The sequence below is a fragment of the Bidens hawaiensis genome, unplaced genomic scaffold, assembly GCF_021521415.1.
Source record: "Bidens hawaiensis isolate Kalapana, Puna unplaced genomic scaffold, B.hawaiensis_p1.1 tig00018849_1, whole genome shotgun sequence".
NCBI classification, from domain to species: Eukaryota; Viridiplantae; Streptophyta; class Magnoliopsida; order Asterales; family Asteraceae; genus Bidens; species Bidens hawaiensis.
The window spans coordinates 346,493-367,624 of record NW_027492864.1 but is presented as its reverse complement, the minus strand read 5'-3'; the positions used below and the strand labels follow the sequence as shown (position 1 = coordinate 367,624).

Sequence of the window (21,132 nt, the reverse complement as noted above, 5' to 3'; positions counted from 1 at the left end):
GAAAATTAGTTCAATTACTTAAGTTTATGATCAATTTTGTTGACCATGTGTAGTGAGAGAGTTGTGTGTGACGTTTTGGCCCAAAACTTTCCCTTACGCTACTCCCTCGTAGGTATTCGTAATGTTATGTACATAACATGGTGCAAATGTGTTTTAGGTTGTTTGTGAGAGAGAGAAGAAGAAGAAGATAGAAAGGGGGGGTGGATAATAATGGTTGTGTGAGAGTTGTGAGTCATTTACCACTACACCACTTTACAAAACTCCTCAATGCTGATTGGACCGTTATGTGTCGCAAATGCGTAAGTGTGAAAAGTTTGACTATGCGTGGTCTTAGGGTTTGAAAATAGAAGTTACTAAATTAGCCAACAACCCGGTTAATTAATTAATAATTAGCTTAGTAACTTGGTTTTTGTTTACTGCTATACTATAATTGTTGCCAGTTTTTGAATAAAAACTATATATACAGGTCATTTTTAATACTCGGGAGGCATCTGAAATTTAGAATATGACTTGAAAGTTAAGCTGGCCTTTATAAAAGGTTTTTACATGTTGTATATAGTATGTTGAAAATGTTGCATGACTCTATAACCTATCTTTTGTGTGTGAATAGTACGTGAGTGGTGTGTGTATGCCCTAGCTACATAAAATATCTCTCGAATTTATTCTTTGAATTATTAAAATACTAATAATTAGTGTTCAAGTGTTAAATGTGTCGTGTTCAACTTGCCATGATTTGAAAATCATGTTAGACACTTGAACATGAACACAACAATTCAAGTCATACTATATCTTTATATTTACATGTTAACATTTTAATAATAAAAATAAATGTAACCGAATATGCAAGCATATGATGATATGAAACAAATACATTAAAACTATAAAAATCTTATCGATTTCTCTTTTTATTGTTAAATCATGACATAAAATATCTAATCAGTTTAATGCATGGAATAAAATTGTCATGTTGGTTAACCCAAGAAACACGCTATGTTGACCTATACGCTTTTTAATTTTTGTGGGTTCAACACAAAATTGACCAAACCCCGTTTATAATAAACCCAAGCCCATGAATTCGTGTTTACATGTAAGGTATCTGTCCTGACTCGTATGTTTGTACCAAGTCGTCAATACACGCGCCCATGTTTAAGGTTCGATTTATAACTATTAACCGATCCCCGGTTTGGTTTTACATTCACTTTTTTGTAATTCATAAAATTGCCTTTGGTTGACCGGTCGGTTTGGTTTTGGAAAAGTATAAAACATACCAACCATACCAGTAATATTTATGAAAAGTTTTACATAATTTATTATTAAGTAATTGTTTTTAGTAGTTGTTTATTCATTGGTAGTTTGGTACATTTGTTCAAATAATTTAGGTGGGCCGTATATATTTGTTTGATGAAGTCTGCTTTTTGTACCTTTGATCCATTGAATTTGTTCACGTGAGCTGGCTTGCATCAACCAATTATAAAATGCCAAAAATATTATGCAGGTTTTTTTTGTTTTTACAACTGACTTCTTGGAGGTAATTAACTTTCTTTATTTTATGTATTTATATTTATTTATTACAACAATAAAACGTACCCATTATCAGAAAATTCATAGAACCAAGCCAATGTTCTCTAACTAATATATTCAGATAGATCATTAGATGTAGATCATTTGTAGTTCATTTGTTAATAAAAATTGAAAGGTTAAGACCGGTTAGGTCGAGTGGCTTAAAAACCCACTCTTCGTTGTGTAACTATTGTTTTATTTTTATTGTCTTTGTTCTTATGGACCGATGGTGTTAGTTTGATATTATTTTCCATGATTTTAAAAAATTAATAAGTTATTCGTGTGTATTGACAATTAAAAGTGTGTAATCGAAGTAATAGATAAAGACAAAAAGAAATATTATTGAAAAAATAAGAGAATTTCTTGTAAGGTACTCATAGGGTGAAGATCAACTAAACATAAATTCTATCTTTTTACATCAAATATTTTTTAAAAGTATTTTTTTCGCCCATGTGGTAACCATACGGAGACAAGTTATAATCCCATCTTAAAAAATAGCATGCCCGAACCCTTAACATATGCAAAACACTCCACTTTGTGTTTACATGTGTGTGTGTGGGTTTGGGTGGTGGGGAGGGGGTGCATAAAAGTCAAATTTGAGGGATTGATTTATTTTCCATGGAAATACGAAGGATAGGATGGGAATGGGATGTAGAGGTGCTTTATTTGTTTTTGTTTTTGTTTTTTTAATCATTTACCTCAAATTTAAGAATAATGTTATTAATGGGGGATGAGATATGAATAAGGAGAAACTAGGGATGGTACCGACACCGATTTCAAAAATCATGATTCTGAAAATGTGAACTATTTGATACCGGTACCGAATTGTTTAGTTCGGTACTAATACGGTACCGTTAAAATTCAATCTTGGTACCGAATTTGGTACTGATACCTAAAACGCTCATCCCTAGATGTGAATGCTCTAACTAGACAAATTATACACCGATGATTTTACTAACCATAAGTCGTAAACCCCACAAATAAGAAAAGTTATCAGCAGGGTCCAGGCTGAAGAGGCTGAGATGTAAACATACCTTTCACAATTTCAAACACATTGACCAAATTCGAAACAAGTTTCTAAAAACACCCGATTTACCCACCTATAAACCCAAAACTAGAGGTGCACAAAAAACTCGAATTCGGAACCGGACCCGAAAAAAATACATGGAACGGTTTTTTTAATACCCAGTGTTTAATACCCCAACCCGATTTATACCCGGTAATACCCAAAAACCAAAACCGGTTCCATACTCGGAACCGGGTTTCTCCAATACCCGAAAAATACCTAAAAAATACCCGAAAATCCCCCAAAAAAGTTCTACCCCGTAAGAAATCCTATCTATACCCGAAAATACCTGGAAAAACTCCCGAAAATAAGGTTTTTTAATACTCAGAAATAGAGTATTCAAATACTTGGTTTTAGAATACTCGGTTATATATCCGACCCGAACCCCATGCATATGGTATGGTTTTTAGAGACAATACATGGACCTGAACTCGACCCGGATATTGTCAATACCCGTACATACGCGAACATGGTTCCATACCCGAAACCGGGTATTTGGAAAACCCGATTTATGTACCTCTACCAAAAACTCTTTATTTTCCTTGGGCTCACTATGGGCTAACGAATCACTAATCACCTAACAAAGCCCAATAACCAACCCAACTATTCTCACGACACACACATCCACCGTCCAGTTACAGTTTCAGATCCAACTGAATTCTAGAGAGAGAAACACAAGTTCTAGAGAGAGAAAGCAAAAATGGTGGAAGAAGCAACAAAACCAGAGGATCTGACGGTCAACGACACCACCGCCGTTGTTCGATCGGACGGCGAAGAACAATCCGACGGCGAACAGCCGGAAGACGGAGAGATCGTCGGCGGTGGTGATGCTCCGGCGTCGGATTCCGGTACGGACGTAGTGAAGCAGCATATGTTGGAGCATTCGTGGACGTTTTGGTTTGATAACCCTAGCGCTAAGGGTAAACAAGCGGTTTGGGGTAGTTCTATGCGGCCTGTTTACACTTTTGCCACTGTCGAAGAGTTTTGGAGGTAGTTAATGATTATAATTTGTTTAATTAGTGTTTAATTGCATGATGTTAATGATTTGAAGTTGAATTTGGAGTTAGTTTGATTAGTTTATGAGTTAGGGTTTTGATTATGTTATTTGATTATTTTATGTTTATTTTACGTAATTTGATGTGTTTCTTCCGATTATAATATGAATATATGTCATATTTAATCTGTTGTCTACATTAGGGCGGTAAATGATTACGAACCGAATGAAAACGGATAAGGCATTGTTCATGTTCGTTTGTTAAGGAAATAATGTGTTCACGAATGGTTCAGGAATAGTTATCGAACGAGATTATATGTTCGTGTTCGTTCATTAAGGAAAGAATGTGTTCACGAACACAAACGAACGCAAATAAAATTGGCAGAGTCTAGAGATTGAGACCGATGTATTCATCAATGTGAATAATGAAAGCATGTAAACGAATTGAATGAACACGAACAAGGGCATGTTCGTGTTTGTTTATTTAACTTTAAACGAACACGAACACTTAATTGAACAAATATTTATGTTTATGTTCGTTGATTTAAAAAAAGAACATTTGTGTTTGTTTATGTTTGTTTGTTTAAAATCTAAACGGACATAATTTGAACAAAGATAAACAAACATAAATCAACATATATGAACAAATGTAAATGAACACCAACAAACATAAACGGATGTAAATGAAAACACTTTAATGAACACAAAGTAACAAATATAATATTTTTAAGTAGATGACTCATCCAAATAATATTTAATCATTTTCTATTAATATATAAACGGGCATAAATAAACAGACATAACAAACGTTTATGAACATAAATGAACGAACGGAACATGTGTTCTTGTTCGCTTGTTTAATTAACGAACACTAAATTTTCGTTCGTTTAATAAATGAATTTCCCGCCGAACAGTTCACCGAACGTTCGGTTCCTTTACTGGCCTAGTCTACATCAAGACTTAGTTATTGACTTAAGGTTTTATGAATTTATTTTTTGTTGGCTTGGTTTTCTGAATGATATTTGTATGTTTTATATGGATACAACTATACAAGTGTATGAATGATCATTTACAGACATCTATATAAGTTTGAACGTCGTGTACAAGTGTATTGTTTATGTGGTTGAGACTACCGTCTAACATCTTGCCATTTGTATGTTGATGCAATCCCTCATAAAAAAGTAGCAAGGTGATTTTATGGTTGCTATAATGTTATGTATGTGTGTGTAGTACTGTAGTCTATTCTCTGTGAATGTTGGTTAAGTTGTACAAGTTCTATGAATGTGAAGATTTGTGTTATATTTTTTTATTCTAGTGGGCCAATGGATAAAATTAAAAGTTTATATGACAAGAAACATGTTGGGCTTATCACTGTGTTAATAATTTAATATAGCCTGTACTTTCTAATCATATTTAAAACACTAGGTTTTTATTAACGTGATTGAAATGAATATAATGCCATTTCTGATCTGCTGTATACATGCAGAAAGTTTGAAATGAATAGTGATTTATATAGCAAGACTTAATTGTTGACTTAGGGTTTTTTTAATGATATCTGCATGTATTATCATTTACAGGCATCTAGATAAGTCTGAATGTTTCATCTTCCCAATTGTATAATGATGTAATTTCTCATCAAATAAGTAAAATAGTGTGATATTGTGATTGTTTTGTATGTTTGTATTGTTCTTTCTCTGTGAATGTTGGTTAGTTTGTACAATTTCGATGAATGTGATGATTTGTGTAAATAGTTTTTTTTTGTTCTAATGGGTCAGTGGATAAAGAAAAGTTAACAAGACAAGAAACGGGTCAGGTTTATCATTGTGTTAATAATTTGATATAGTTTGTTTTTTCTAATCATATTTAAAACACTGGGATTTTATTAACGTGATTACATCCCGGCAGACACACACTTAGTTACATGTTTTGAGTTTTTTTGACTCGTATAACAAGATTTAAGAATATGTGCTATTTAGTTTGATTAGATAACAGACGCATGACTAAGTAAAAGATCAAGTTGTTGTCAAAATAGAGTTATACAAAGCCCATACTAGACTCTTTTTTTTAGGTAACTAGTTTCATATTGCAAAAGGTCCAAAATTCCCTTGACATTAAAGTTATATCTATTTTCCTATTATTTAATTGAACTGTGCATCTTAATATCATATTACATGCGAATCTAGAATATGTATTTTCATTAAGATTTGTCATGATCAGTTCCTTATGTTAAATTTTACGTGGGATGAAAAAGCTGCTGCGTACTTGAAGTTTGATAGCTTTAGGACGTTCTCTTATAATTTTATTTGTTCAACCGTGAAATTTGGTATAATGCTTTAATAATTGATCATACATTATATGCAGCCTTTACAACAATATACATCGACCAAGCAAGCTGGCTAATGGTGCTGACTTTTATTGCTTCAAAGATAAAATTGAGCCTAAGTGGGAGGATCCCGTGTGTGCTAACGGTGGAAAGTGGACTATGACTTTTCCCAAGTCAAAGTCTGATAATAGCTGGCTGTATACGGTACTCTCCTAAATCTCTACTTTATCATTGTTCTTTTTTTATTTCAAGGAGTCTTGTGTTTATACTCTTACTAACCTTCATTATCTACACACTAGTTGCTAGCAATGATTGGTGAACAGTTTGATCACGGTGATGATATATGTGGAGCAGTTGTAAATGTCAGACCGAGGCAGGAAAAAATATCTTTGTGGACCAAGAATGCTGCCAATGAAAGTGCTCAGGTACTATATTTACTAAAGTCAACCGATGTTTTGAGATGGCTATCTCTAAGCGTATATTATACATGTTTGCAGATAAGCATTGGGAAACAGTGGAAAGAGTTTCTCGATTACAGTGACACAATAGGCTTCATATTTCATGTAACTTCTTCACTCATTTTTCTATTAAAATATTTTTGATTTTGATGATTGTTTTTTTACTTACATTCTGCATTTTGTTGCGCAGGAAGATGCACAGAAGCTTGACAGAAATGCGAAAAACAAGTACACAGTGTGAGATGTGCATATGTTTTTGTAGTGCTTAAGATTGCAACTTTAGGTGGACTTGAAAGTTTAAACATGTTCTTTTCTTTTTAATATTGATGGATTTAATTGACTATCTTTCTTTACAGTCCATGTTACATTTTCCGACAGTTGCGTATTCTAGTGTTAGATTTCTGTTTTCCTATTATTATAGCACTTTAATTCTTTACTAGTGAATTCTCTTGAAAGAAACATAGGTAACAACTTATTAATTGAAAGTTCATGTTAACTTTTGAGACGCTTAATATGAACATGACGGAGTTGCACTTAGTTAAAGCGACTTGTTACGTATAACTTATGAACGTTAAAAAAAACTTTACCCATTTTCATGTTCTATTTTTTGGGGGGTACAGATTGAAAGCAGATTGCGTGTGGGGTTCTCGCGAAAATGAAATGGCGAAAGTTTTTGGATTTCATAGGTGTCCTACACATGTAAGAACCATTGTTAGTACGATGTAACCTATTGCCACTTGAATTGGCGAGGAGTGTCAATGCCCAGTCGCCATGCCACATTAAACATCTGGTCACCCTCATATAGACATGCACAAAAAAAACCGGTTCCGGAACCGAACCGGTGGAACCGACCCGGAACCGGTTCCAGTTCCTACCCGATTGGCCTTATACCCGGTCTGGGTATTTTTAAACCCAAAATCCATACTCGGTTCCACTAATTATATTTCCAAACGGTTCCTACCCGGTTCGGTTCCTACCCGAAGAAGTTGGTTCTGGCGGTTTTTTTTTTATAAAAATCAGATGGTCAAAGTAGCCGTTGGAACCGGTTCCAATGGTAATATAGCCGTTGGAACCGGTTTTTGAGAGAAATATAGCCGTTGTAACCGGTTCCAACGATAATATAGCCGTTGGAACCGGTTTTTACGAATTTACTAGCCGTTGTAACGGGTTCCAACGGTAATATAGCCGTTGGAACCGGTTTTGATGCCCGAAACCTATATATAACTTGTTTTCCACCACCTGTTTCACCACCAAACTCAAAAACAAACTAAAATACTTCTCGTTTAGCAAACCCGACCATCCGACTCAATAATATTATGGCACCCACCAAAAAAAACTAACCACAAGGCTAAGAAGAATGTTTTTGTTGAACCCGTTCGTGCTATAGATGACCCACAAGTTCTTGCGGTAGTCACCCATAACCGCAACCAAGACATATGGAAGAACTGGGATTTGGTTGTCAATGTCGATGGTGATCAAAAGACTCGTTGCAAACTATGTGGAACACAATTAAAGCACGATTCCAACTCGACTTTGAGAAAGCACATCGAGAAGCCATATTGCAAGGCCTTGAAAGGCATTGGCGCAACCGATCAAGTTGACTTGGGTAAAGATGGTACACTATTTCGTTACAACACGAATCAAGTTCAAGATAGAATGGCAAAGTTCGTTATTCAACGAGGTTTGCCGTTTAACCACTTCGATGACCCGGATTTGACGTCGTTGATTAAACTCTACAACCGCGATACTCACATGTAAGTCGTACTACCTTAAGACGTCGTTGTATCAAGTTGTGGGAGTATGCTTAAAAAGAGTTAATCGAGTTTTTTCATTCTTTACAAGCGATGGTTAGTTTAACTGTAAGGCCCCGTTACCGGTAGCCCTACTTTGGTGTTGGATTTACTCATAAACGCAGTTTTAAATATCAGAGTTAATTAAAACTTTCGCGGAATAATATAAACTGTCAACCATCCATTACAAACATCCATAACTTGTCTTTTAAAAACATAGCATAAAACATAGTATCAAAACATCATGACAAATCTTCAGATGCCAGCCTCTTCAGTCCTGCCATGTGTCCATCTCAACCAGCTGTCTCAATCGATTAACCTGCGTGCATACTAAAAGTCAGCTACGCTGAGTGAGTTCTAGTTAATCACGTAACTTACTTTACATACACATATACGTGCCCAAATGTACGCTTTTCATACATAACCTGTTCATCATTCATCCATACATATTCATAGCTAACCTTACATTATAAAGAGCATTTCGCCCTACATACCTCGGATATTATTAGGGTCCGGCACCCTCCATCATCGGATATTATCGGTCTCCCTTCATCCTCGGATATTATTAGAGTCCGGTACCCTCCATCCTCGGATATTATTAGGGTCCGGTACCCTCCATCCTCGGATATTATTAGGGTCCGGTCACCCTTCATCCTCGGATATTATTAGGGTCCGGTACCCTTTCTTCCATACCTCCCTAACATACTTTCTATATACATAATCGTAAGTTTCGCACATACACACATCATTCATTCGTCATCTTACAACATACATATAACCGGTTTGTAACGGCTAGTTTATTTGAGTTTAAAAAAAAAACCAGCGGAACCGGTTTTTACGTAATAACCGGTCCCGGGTCCTACCCTACCCGGTTCCTAAAAGTTGGCATTTCGGGGCATCGGTTCGGGTCTGGTTCCAGACCCGGTTCCTGACTGAAACTGGTCCTATTTTCTACCCAGTGTGAAAAAAAACGGTTCCGAACCAGTTCGGGTTTTTACCAGTACCTGATTATGTGCACCTCTACCCTCATGCTTAGTCGAGGCTCTCGCGAGTTGATTTGGCAAGAGGTTTGGTGCTATGAACAAGAGCGTAACGTTGGGAATCTTGCAAACCAAAAGCTAACACCATTTGAACTGTCTATGGACGGTCGCAGACTCACTGAGTGCATAGCCACACACAAGACTAATAAAAGAGGCTGTGTCATTTGGATTACTATTCATGGGCGATTCGGATGTTTATTTAGGTTTGGAACCCTATATTTCTTTTTTCCCCTTTCAAATAAAACGAAATGCCTTAAGGTTTTCTTTTTGGAATCGTGTTAGGTCTAATTCCTATTGCTTGGCCTTAGTGGTTCAGGTAATGTCAGATTATTCATAGAAACATCCAAACAATTTATAATGAAGCGGCAGGTAAGCGGACAACAAGTTGTGCCGCAACCCCCTTTTGGATAGCAAACTCATTCCTATTAAAAACAAAGTTTCGGTTCTTATGGGCCGATACGTTACTATGCCGACTAATAAAATAACGTTTAAAATGCCCCGGTTTTCACTGGTTTCAATAAAAAAATAATTTTAAATACACGCAGACTCACAGAGTGCATAGCCACACACAAGACTAATAAAATAACACATGTAACGGAATGCGTAGGAGCATACATAACCGCAATAATCAAACCCATTTTGGGTTATTTACATACACAAAACTTTTTTAGAGTGAACTGCGGTTTTCATCCACGTGATTTGTCATTTTGGTCCGGTAGTTTTAAATTTGCGTCTTTCGTCCTTATGGTTTCATTTCACTTGCAATTAAGTCTGACTCCACTAACCCCTGTTAAGTCTGGCTGCTAAACCCATCAGTGTGCCTCTCACATGAAGGGCCGTTTTGTCCTTTTTATTCCCCCCAGATACACTCAGCCCCTCACGTGAGGGGGCTTGCGAATTAGCGCTGAGTTTATTTGAGGAGAAAAAGAAAAAAATGTTACTCATGTGAAAGGCACGCTGATGGGTTTAACGACTATACTTAACGGGTTTAATGGAGTCAGACTTAATTGCAAGTGAAATAAAACCTCAAGTATAAAAATCATAAATTTGAAATTATTGAACCAAAACCGCAGATTTAAACAAACAATAATGAGACGAAAACCGCAGTTTATTATTATTATTTTTTTTAATATACTTATGGTTACAACAAAGATTATACGAAACTTGGCATTGAGAGAAAACGAAGGTGATCCAAGCAAAAACCGACGTCGGAAAATGGATTCAATGTGACTCCGTATCAGAATTGCAATCATCCACCACCATGTCATCAGGTCTACAGAGGCGAAAACCTAACAACAAGAAGAAAAAAAACAAGGCTAAACCCGATAGAAAGCCTCACTCTCGTCTTGGTATTTTCACAATTTTCTTTCATTTTCTGTATGCATGTTTTAAATTTGCTTCATGCACAAATTCAACACACAACTGTTTGTATTCAATTAGTGGTTTGTGTGATTTGCTACGTGGGTATGTGCTTATTTCTCTAAAAATTTCATCTTTTTTTTCAAAAAAAGTGATGTAACTTTGACGCCCGGTAGGTGTTCGATGAAATGCCTGAAAGAGTTTTGAGTTTTATTTATTTATATATTTATTTTAGAAATGTTGCTTTTAAAACTATGCCAAATTGTTATGGGGTTTTAAATAGGTTGAGACGGGTTCACAAAAAAAGCTAGAATCGAGCTGAGCTTAAATGGGCTTGAGCCTAAAATAAGTTTGTTTAATATACGAGCTCGAGCTTCACTTATCGAGAGAGCTTGTTAATTGTGTAATTTATATTTCATATATATTTGCTTAATCGGTTTTGCCATTCAAAAGGGGGTGGCAGCGCATGCGCAACTTGTTGTCTGCTTACCCACCTCTCTATTGTAATTGGATCTTTTTATTCGGTATATGAATATTAATGATTTATTATTAAAATAAAATACATAAAATTGTGATAACAATAATTAAATAGTTATATTATGTTATACTAAAAAGGTGCCCGAGCGATACGGCGGGAAAAATAGACAGTGGTAACTACGTAAAATGTTAATTATTTTGAATTGATAAAAATATATCATACTCAAATTAAAGAGAATAAAATGCCCGTTTTTATGGTGTATTTTTTTCAAAAAAAACATTAATGTATGAAAAGTTTATATACTCGTTTAAAATTGTGGGGGAAAGTTGGTTTAAAGGTCAACGATATGTTTAAAATGATTGTACCATATGTTTTTAACGTTGTAATTACTTAAACTATTAAAATTTTGTAAAATTTTCTTTTCATCCTCCCCATGTGGCATATGTATTATAATATCGTACAGATATATAATATATACAAATATAATTACAAATGTATAAAAAATAATTAATAAATAACAAACTAGCCGAGCCTGAGGTTGACAAATTATTCACGAGCCGAGATCGAGCTTTAGAAACATAGCTCGAAACGAGCTAAGCTCAAGCTCGAACTCTCTATAAGTTAAACCAGACGAGCTTGAGTACGGGCTCGGCTCGCTTACATGACTAGTTTTAGATTTGAATTTGTAAGTTCAACTTATTGTTTATCTTGTTTCAATATATGTGAGATCAGTTAATCATTTGTTGTTTTGGATGAATCAAAATATAACAGGAGAGAGTGATGGTGACCAACATAGCTTTCCTCATCCAGAGGTCAGCGCGGACAATTCAGAAGGCAGTTCATCTGGATATGAATCTTTAACACCAGTCACAACTCAAAAGTCTGCCAAAGACAGACTTTCCAAACTTGAGATCGATAAACCGTGGAACTCACCAAGACAAGTTAAACTCAAGATGGATTTCTCAAAAGCAGCAATGATGGAAGTGGAAACTCCTACTGTTGCTGAGTACTTATCTCAACCATTTGAGTTTTCACCTGAGAATGAGACTCGAAAAGCCAACGACATGGCTTTCAAGACTCCCAAGTCTGTTGATCAAACTTTGGCTGAAGTCGTGTCTAAATTACCATTTGAGTTTCCATATGAGAATGAGACTCAAAAAGCCAACGACTTGGGTTTCAAGACTCCCACTTTTGTTGATCTGGTTAAGTCTGTTGATCAAACTTTGGCTGAAGTCGCGTCTAAATTACCATTTGAGTTTCCATCTGAGAATGAGACTCAAAAAGCCAACGACTTGGGTTTCAAGACACCCACTTTGGTTGATCCGGTTAAGTCTGTTGATCAAACTTTGGCTGAAGTCGCGTCTAAATTACCATTTGAGTTTTCATCTGAGATGGAGACTCAAAAAGGCAACAACTTGGGTTTCAAGACTCCCACTTTTGTTGATCCGGTTAAGTCTGCTGATCAAACTTTGGCTGAAGTCGCGTCTAAATTACCATTTGAGTTTTCACCTGAGACGGAGACTCAAAAATCCAACGACTTGGGTTTCAAGACTCCCACTTTTGTTGATCCGGTTAACTCTGTTGATCAAACTTTGGTTGAAGTCGCATCTAAATTACCATTTGAGTTTCCATCTGAGAACGAGACTCAAAAAGTCAAAGACTCGGGTTTCAAGACTCCCACTTTGGTTGATCCGGTTAAGTCTGTTGAGCAAACTTTGGCTGAAGTCGCGTCTAAATTACCATTTGAGTTTTCATCTGAGATGGAGTCTCAAAAAGTCAACGACATGGGTTACAAGACTCCCACTTTGGTTGATCCGGTTGAGTCTGTTGATCAATCGTTGGTTGAAGCCGCATCTAAATTACCATTTGAGTTTTCATCTGAGAAGGAGACTCAAAAAGCCAACGACTTGGGCTTCAAGACTCCCACTTTGGTTGATCCGGTTGCGTCTATTGATCAAACCTTGGTTGAAGTCGTGTCTAAATTAAATAAAGATACAAAGACTCAAGAAAAAGATGATTTCACAGTGGCTGAAACACACGTGGAACATACAGTTATCAATGAGATTGATAAACCGCTAAATTCAACAGAACAGGCTAATATCAAGATAGATAAAGCAGCAATGATGGAATTGGAACCTCCTTCTGTTGCTGACTACTTATCTCAACCATTCGAGTCTTCACCCGAAAAGGGGACTCATAAAGTCGAAGACTTGGGTTTCAAGACTCCCACTTTTGTTGATGCGGTTGTGTCTGTTGATCAAACGTTGGTTGAAGTCGCTTCTCAATTAGATAATAATATAAGAGTTGAAGAAAAAGATGATTTAGCGGCGGCTGAAACGCTATTAGAAGAGCGTACAGTTATCAATGAGACTGAATATCGGTCAAAAGAAAATGAAGTTCAAATGTTGGATTCTCCAAAACCGAAGAAAAAGTTATTACAAGATTCTACAAATGGTAAATGCCCGTATTGTGGAAGGGGTGGTGACGATGAGAGACAGGTATGCTAAATATCTCATTTCTGTTCAATATTCGGTTAAATTTTTTACATTAAAAAACTGTTGGTGATGGGTATTCTGTAATCAGTGTTGCAACTATCCCGACTAGGCGTCGGTTAATCCCCGATTAATCGCTAGTAAATCCCGACTAGGCGCCGATTAATCCCCGATTGATCGCTAGTCCCCACTTCACTAATTAATTTTGGGCTAATCGGTCAATGGTCAAACCCGGCCAAAATCGACGGTTTTCAACGAGATTCCGACCAAAACCAGCGGTTCTCGGCGAGATTGTGATCAAAATTAACGGTTTCTGGCGAGACTCCATTAAAAACAGCGGTTCCGGCGAGATTCAAGCCAATTTTCGGCCAAAATGTGTTTATGTATGTATAAAACTGAAAAATTACATATAAAAATGTGTGCGTGTATATATAAAATTGAAAATTATACATTAAAGTCCGATCCGATTAATCCCGATTAGTCGCTAGTCCCCACCCTACCGCCCGACTAGCAACTAGCGATTTTTACAACACTTTAAAATCATATGCAGCCTCTGCTAGCTTCGGCTCCTCAACCGCCTGAAAAAGCTTCATGGAAGAATTGTTGTGGATTATTTGAGTTGTTTTCAGGATCAACTAGGTATAATTACTAAATGACTTTATTAACTCATGATTCGTTACATATATTTTCCCTGATTATAGCTATATTTACTTGAATGCAGAAATTGATCATATCTTTAAGCCAAGGCCTAAAAGGTTCATTTTTTTTTCACTTTGTTTTTTTTAACTTCTTTTATTATTGTGTAGTAAATAGTGTTGTGATATTTAACTTTATATTACCTGTACATTATGTCTTACATTTTGATGAGAAATATAACATTACATTTTAGTATTGTACAACAAAATTCACCTTCCCACGAAGGCGCTTTTAGAACAACACACGAATTAACCCTTAAATTGTGATGCTTTATATAACTCACCACAAGTTAAACAATGATTAACGGTACCCTAATCACTCAATGTGCTCGTTTTCTGGTTGTGGGTTTCTTGAGTTCAAAGAACGACACAACAGAATATCACTAGGATGTTGAGCCGCCACATCATCTGTCAAAACGTAATTATCACATGTTTGAAGTCATATTATCACACATTAAGTGTTGAATAATGGTTACAAGTTAATAAATAAATTCAGAATATTTAATAATTAATAAATAAATTTATTAAAAGCGAGTGAAGTGAGGGCTAAAACCTCTGAAAGCGCACACATAAATACAACTCTCTCCTTCACTTTTGGTTACAAAAAAAAATCATATCTGTCATTTTTGTACCGAAAAACTTTGCAGACATAGAAGCAAAGAAAGTCTTACAACATTCACTAGTTGTTTTGTGTTGTCACCTTTGCATGCATTGTTGTTTAATAATCTTCTACATGTTTCTTCGATTCGTATATCACATATCATCCAAAGCACACAAGTGAGGACATACACTACAAATAAAGCAGTGTCACCAATGGCCCAATCTGTCAATGAAGGGGTTACAGATGAAAATTGACGAATATCACCTACAACTTTACTTGTGTCATCCTCATCCACAGGCGTCTTTTCCAGCAGATTACAACTCTACTTGTGTCATTTGGCAACGCTCATATGATTGATATGTTTTGGGTCAAAATCTTGTATCGGTGCAGTTAGTGCTCAAGATTTGAGTCCACCAACAATGGAGTGCATGGACATCTTATATATTATCAGTAAGTATGACATCCATTTGTTTGATCAGAATAAAAGAAAACGATAAAAGAAAGCGATGCTAAGTTTACTCTCGCAAAAACTATTTTTCCTTCTCAAATTTTCAATTTTGAAATTACAGAAGATTAATTTGTTGATAACTAATTAATAAAACCCGAATTTTATTTCAGAATCCACTGAAAAGTGTGTCTGCAGAAGCCATTCCGATCACACCAGGTACGTTCTCAACTTTTGATCAACAATTTGGATGAGCTTTTATGTACATTTGATCCAGTGTACAATCTAAATAAACGATTTTATACTAACAAGTATCTTTATAAACTAAAAAAGTTAACATTTGGTGAAACAACAGACTGAAGAAAACATAAAGATAACATTTTTCTTTTAAATTGGTTATTTTCTATTCTAATGTGATCCGATATATATGATGAACAGGAACCCCAAAAGGTGTCGGCCCAGTCAAAGTTGGTCCAAAGATTGAAGCAGGCATAAAATGCCTCTTGGATGTGCACTTTGATGTTGGAAGACATCCGGGTCGTTATAGAAGCTCACAGTTGAAAGTTGAAACACATTTGGTACTATTCTTATGAACTACTAATTAACATGTTAATATCTTTCAAATATAATCATTAAAATTGATAAGACCGATTTACGTTGATCATCCCATTTCACTTTAGTCTGATTTTAGCTAATTTTTTTTATTTGGCCCGTTTGAAATACAACACAACTCAAATCGACTCTCTAAATAAACGATGGAAATTGCAATCTTTAAAGAATATACTGTTGTGTGTTATTTTATAAGTAAAAAATATGTTTAGAGTTATTGTTTATTTTTGGGTTTTAATTGGCAAAAGAGGGTCCCAGACTCCCAGGTCATCATAATCCACTTAACCACCAACAAGCTCTATTGTAAAAGTTTTGGAAAAAAATTAAAAAAAACCATATGTTTTTCCCGTGAGGTTATTAACGATTCATAACAGCGGTCCTTCACAAAATATCTATGATGGTAATGTCATTCCAGTCATTTTCTTCCAATCACTTTCAAGCTATTGCATTACTAAATAAAGAAGCCGTTGCAGTTAAGTCAATTCGGGTAAAAATCTACCACCAAATACGACAATGGAATAATTACTAGAGGTAGAGGTGATGAAGCAACTTGGAGCGGTTAAACTGAGATGCATTTTCAAATTCAACAAAGTTGTTTCTTGGTTTGCCCGGTCCAAATTGTTTCATCACCTCTAGTACTGAATCCTGTTGTCATATTCGGTGGTAGATTTTATTACCCGAATTGACTTAACTATAACGCTTTGTTTACCGAGTAATGCAACAACTTGATAGTGGCTGAAAACAAGTGATTGAAATGACCTTACTGTCATAGATATTTTCTAAAGGACCGCTATTAGGAATCATTAATGACATTAGAGAAAAAAAACACATATGGGTTTTCTGTTTTTTTCCAAAACTTTTACATCAGAGTTTGTTATTAGTGGTTAACTGGATGAGATGATGACTCGGGACCCTCTTTTGCTAACTGCAGCCTCAAAAAAATGTAATAACTTGGTACACGTTTATATTTTGAAATTAACACTCCAATATAATCTTTAAAGATGCAGTTTTCATTGTATATATGAAAGGGTCGATTTGGGTTGTGGTATATCTCAAACAGGCCACATAAAGAATCTAGCTTAACGGGTTGAAACTTGAAACTTGAAAGTCACTCGATGTCTATTAAAACGCATACACGCATTTGAAATCGTGATATTCAAGGATTAGGTTATTATCGGTTTTGTAATCGTGATTAGTGCATTTAAGTGCATCTATATAACTCTTTTTAGTATTTGCATTACACATATTTTTGTGTTGATATAATAATTATGCATTCTCATATGATAAACACAACTATTATTGTACTCTACTCATTTGCAAGACACAATAGCAGTTGGTTAGTCTAGGTGTTTCATACGCTTATTGTAGAAAGATCAACAAATTTATAATGCTTCTCTCAAAGTTTCTTATTTACGCAACAAGGTAAGACTTTCAAGTACAAATGACTTCCTTAGGTTCGTCGTTTTGGGCTTTCTAAATATCCCAACGACACTCGGGATTGGGCTATTTAGATACATCGTATCTACGAACAAAAGGAAGCAGTTTTGCTCATTAAAGCACATATTCAAGGTGTAAACAAAAGATCTTTGAGAGAAACATTAAAAACTGATATCATTCCTTAAAAAGCCTATTAACACTATTTTGCTATTATGTTTTGAGGATGAGAAAAGTAAAATAATGCCATGCTAATCATATAGTGTATATATATATGATAAGATTAGGATCATGCGAGAACCATTTGTGAAATTTTTTTCGTTAACTTCTTTCCTTTTGTTTTTTTTTCCTTTTTTTTTGTATTTGTACATATATGTACTTGAAGAAATTTATAAGTCTGAACATGTTTTTGTTAATGCACATATATGTACAAACATCTTTAAAATTGAAAAATAAATATTATACATATATATATATACATATTAACAAAATTAACGAGTGATGTGGTTGCATAGGAAAATGATATTGTATACAGATGTACAAATTAACAAATTATGTAATTGGAGAGAAAAATGATAATGTAAATATATATACAATTAAGAGAATGATAATGTATATATATATACCAATTGTAAAGAATAAAAAGTTAAGAGGTCGTTTCTTAAATAAAAAGAAAGAAAGAATTGGTTCACATGATTCTTAATTTTCAGTTAATTTTCTTAGTATTCTTACCTTATATATATTGCATAAGTATATTTTAGTTAATAGTAATACTTTTGCTGTAATAATGTATGAATTTGCATTACACATATTTTTGTGTTTAGGTAATTGATCAAAAAAATCATGTATTCTCCTTGCATTTCTTAAGAAACATTTGTATTTGGTTAATATAGGTGGTTCATAGGCTTATTGTAGAAGATAACATCTGAAAATGTTTCTTTCAAACTTTCTTATTGTCACCACTAGACACAACATTAAAGTTCAAAATGACTTCCTTAGGTTCATAGTTATGGGCTTTCTAAATACCCCAAAGTCCCAAACGCACTCATATACATATATAGGATTTTGATCAAATACAAATGAAATTAATGTGTTAAACGTGAAAATCAAGTTTACATAATTACTTTACTTGTATCTATAAATACTCTATTTGATTTTCACGTTTAACTCATTAATATCATTTGTACATTAACCTTCACCCACATATATAATATATAGTTGGGATTATTTAGATATGCCATATCTACAAACGAAAGCATGTGCCAATGGTAAAGATAAGAAAGTGTGAAAAGAATTCAAAAGTGTTAATATTCTTAAAAAAAAAAAGCCTATAAGTTATCTTTTATTTGAATTTAAATTTATAATATATTTTACTATTTGCTTAAGATTCAAGTTTCTTAATTTTTATCTTTCTTTGTTTAGTAAGATATTGGTTTAGTATAAGTTAGGGTAAAATTTGTTTAGTTTTGATATTATAAGAATAGAGTTTTTGGAACCTATGGTTCAATTTATCACATTTGATTAATCAAAAAGTGTCTCGAGCTATTGATCGTTCTGATACCGACTGATGCAGTTTTGGAAGCGGTCAATGGCCCGAGACACTTTATGATTAATCAAAGGAGATAAATTAAACCTTAGGTTACAAGAACTGTGCTCTTATTATATCAAAACTTCATCAAAAACTGAAAAACTAAACAATATTTAACCCTAACTTATACTAAACCAATATCTTACTAAAAATTAGGAAAACGTGAATTTAAACAAATAATAAAAGATAAAATAAATATAAATTCAAATAAGACTGCATCAGTAAATAGTTGAAATAATAAACTAAAATTAAATAATCTAAATGACAAGCAAAATAAAAAACTATGTATAAAAAATTAAATAACCTAAATAATAATATATTAGTAAAAACAATAAAAACTAAAAAATATTAAACTACTTACCTCATTCCTCGTGGTATGGTGTCGAAAAATTCCTTAATCCCCTCTATTAGAACACTCGGTCACAAGTATTCTTGATGAGCTGTTACTTGCATTAAAATCTATCGACTTAGGCAAGTGCATCACTCATGGGTTGTGTGGAAATCTTGGTCCCCGATGGCCTCGTTTTATAGGCTCGGTTCATACGAAACTAGCATTTTCCGCCCGATGTGGGATAAACGTCAAAATAAAATTTATGATCTCCTATGGCGAATGGTTGTCCGTATGAGCACAAGATAACCTTTGTCTATTAAATGAAACTAATGACCCAATCTCCACACTTATGAAGGATTAAAAATTTCATCTTGTATGAGATCTCATTCTATATGTAGTCAAGAAGATCACAGTACTTATGTTATGTATAATGGGTATATAAATCTAAACTACAAAACAAGAGAAAGAGGTGTAACCTCATAGATACAACTGTCAAAAAGGTTATTTTTTACACAAAAATATGTAAAACGATCGTAATTTATGTTGAGACTTGAGAATATGGATGATATAAAATCTTTTTTTTGTTTTGAATAAATAAGAAAAAGAAAAGCACAAATATATATTGGTGGATATGATCATTGAGCAGGAACTCTAAAATGCAAATTAACTTGAAGTTAATGAATCTTGAAGTTGATATTAATTTTAGTTCCTTTTGAAGTTATGAAACCAAACATATGCAGATGGAAAATTACTCTATGGATTTGGATTTAGAGGCCCCAATGGAGCTCGAGATGATATGATAGCTTAGGCAAATCACACATTATTTTTTACTGTATATAAGAGATACCAATTCATTATAAATAGAATGACTTAAATGTTATTAACGTGTTTTGGACATAATGGTTGTAGATGAGTGGAGAACTCCAAGTTAAGTCTGCTTTGATGTGTAATCTTTGGGTTAGAAGTATGATTCTTGCAATACAAAACACATACGTGAGCTACTTGTGGGGCAAAACAATATTAGTTGGTATGAGATGCAAATTAGGCCAAGAACATAGCAAAATGAACAGAGCACAATGGTATTAAATGCGTATGTGGTGGTCAGTGACTATAACAAAACTTATCCTTTAAAGGGCATGTAGACTAACGTTTATGATCTCCTATGTTGAAATAATCGCCTTTATAAGCATGGAATTACTTTTGTCTGTTAAAAATGATCTAATGATTCAATTCATACACTCATCAAGGTTTAATAGATAGATGAACTTACAATACTTATGCTATATTTAATAATAATATATGCAATGAAAACTATAAATTAAGAGAAAGATGGACTTTCTTGTAAGAAACACACACATAGTCATAGACCCCCAAATACAACTACCAAAAAGTTGGATTCTTTCACACAAATGTTAAAAGAATCATAATTTATGTTTGAATATGAATATATAAACTCTTGTTTGGATAAATAAAGAAAAAAACAATAACATATATGTTGCCTAAAACCGAGTTCTATTTCCTTATTCGTGATTGTAGAAACCATGTTATATTTTTTTAAAGCACTTCGGTCTAATATTCAACATCACTCTTTCTTTTTAAAACTTCTTTAGCTTTTAAAAAACTTAAGATATGTTGTTCTCACTATTGTTGTTAGAGACAAAGCCTTGACCACTTAAATCCTTTATTTCTATTTTTTTTTTTTTGGATTTTACATCATTTCTTCATAAATCTTTATACACATTTAATAAATCTTCATACACTTTTTACTTTTGGCATGTGATTATTCTTCATCTCTATTTTTATAATTTAACTAAATGTTGCATTTCTCTAAATTTATCTTTAAATTTTATTTAGCGTGTCACATCATGT

General features: G+C 34.1%; 2 protein-coding genes across 2 annotated transcripts; both read left to right on the top strand.

Moving 5' to 3' along the window:
• The first annotated feature begins 3,284 nt into the window (after positions 1-3,284).
• LOC143557261 (eukaryotic translation initiation factor 4E-1-like) lies at positions 3,285-6,794 on the top strand. The gene is made up of 5 exons (XM_077046376.1): positions 3,285-3,616; positions 5,982-6,147; positions 6,243-6,368; positions 6,441-6,506; positions 6,592-6,794. Exons 1-5 carry the CDS (start codon positions 3,327-3,329, stop codon positions 6,640-6,642), a joined length of 699 nt encoding a protein of 232 aa, XP_076902491.1. The 5' UTR covers positions 3,285-3,326; the 3' UTR covers positions 6,643-6,794.
• A 3,622-nt stretch (positions 6,795-10,416) lies between these two features.
• LOC143557235 (uncharacterized) lies at positions 10,417-14,746 on the top strand. The gene is made up of 4 exons (XM_077046353.1): positions 10,417-10,580; positions 11,840-13,566; positions 14,111-14,199; positions 14,282-14,746. Exons 1-4 carry the CDS (start codon positions 10,493-10,495, stop codon positions 14,286-14,288), a joined length of 1,911 nt encoding a protein of 636 aa, XP_076902468.1. The 5' UTR covers positions 10,417-10,492; the 3' UTR covers positions 14,289-14,746.
• Positions 14,747-21,132: the final 6,386 nt, after the last annotated feature.

Coding starts and splice junctions, on each gene's coding strand:
- LOC143557261 (XM_077046376.1), top strand. CDS start 3,327: ATGGTGGAAGAAGCAACAAAACCAGAGGATCTGACGGTCAACGACACC. Junction 6,369..6,440: donor CTGCCAATGAAAGTGCTCAG/GTACTATATTTA, acceptor ACATGTTTGCAG/ATAAGCATTGGGAAACAGTG. Junction 6,507..6,591: donor CAATAGGCTTCATATTTCAT/GTAACTTCTTCA, acceptor TTTGTTGCGCAG/GAAGATGCACAGAAGCTTGA.
- LOC143557235 (XM_077046353.1), top strand. CDS start 10,493: ATGTCATCAGGTCTACAGAGGCGAAAACCTAACAACAAGAAGAAAAAA. Junction 10,581..11,839: donor AAAGCCTCACTCTCGTCTTG/GTATTTTCACAA, acceptor AAAATATAACAG/GAGAGAGTGATGGTGACCAA. Junction 13,567..14,110: donor GTGGTGACGATGAGAGACAG/GTATGCTAAATA, acceptor AATCATATGCAG/CCTCTGCTAGCTTCGGCTCC.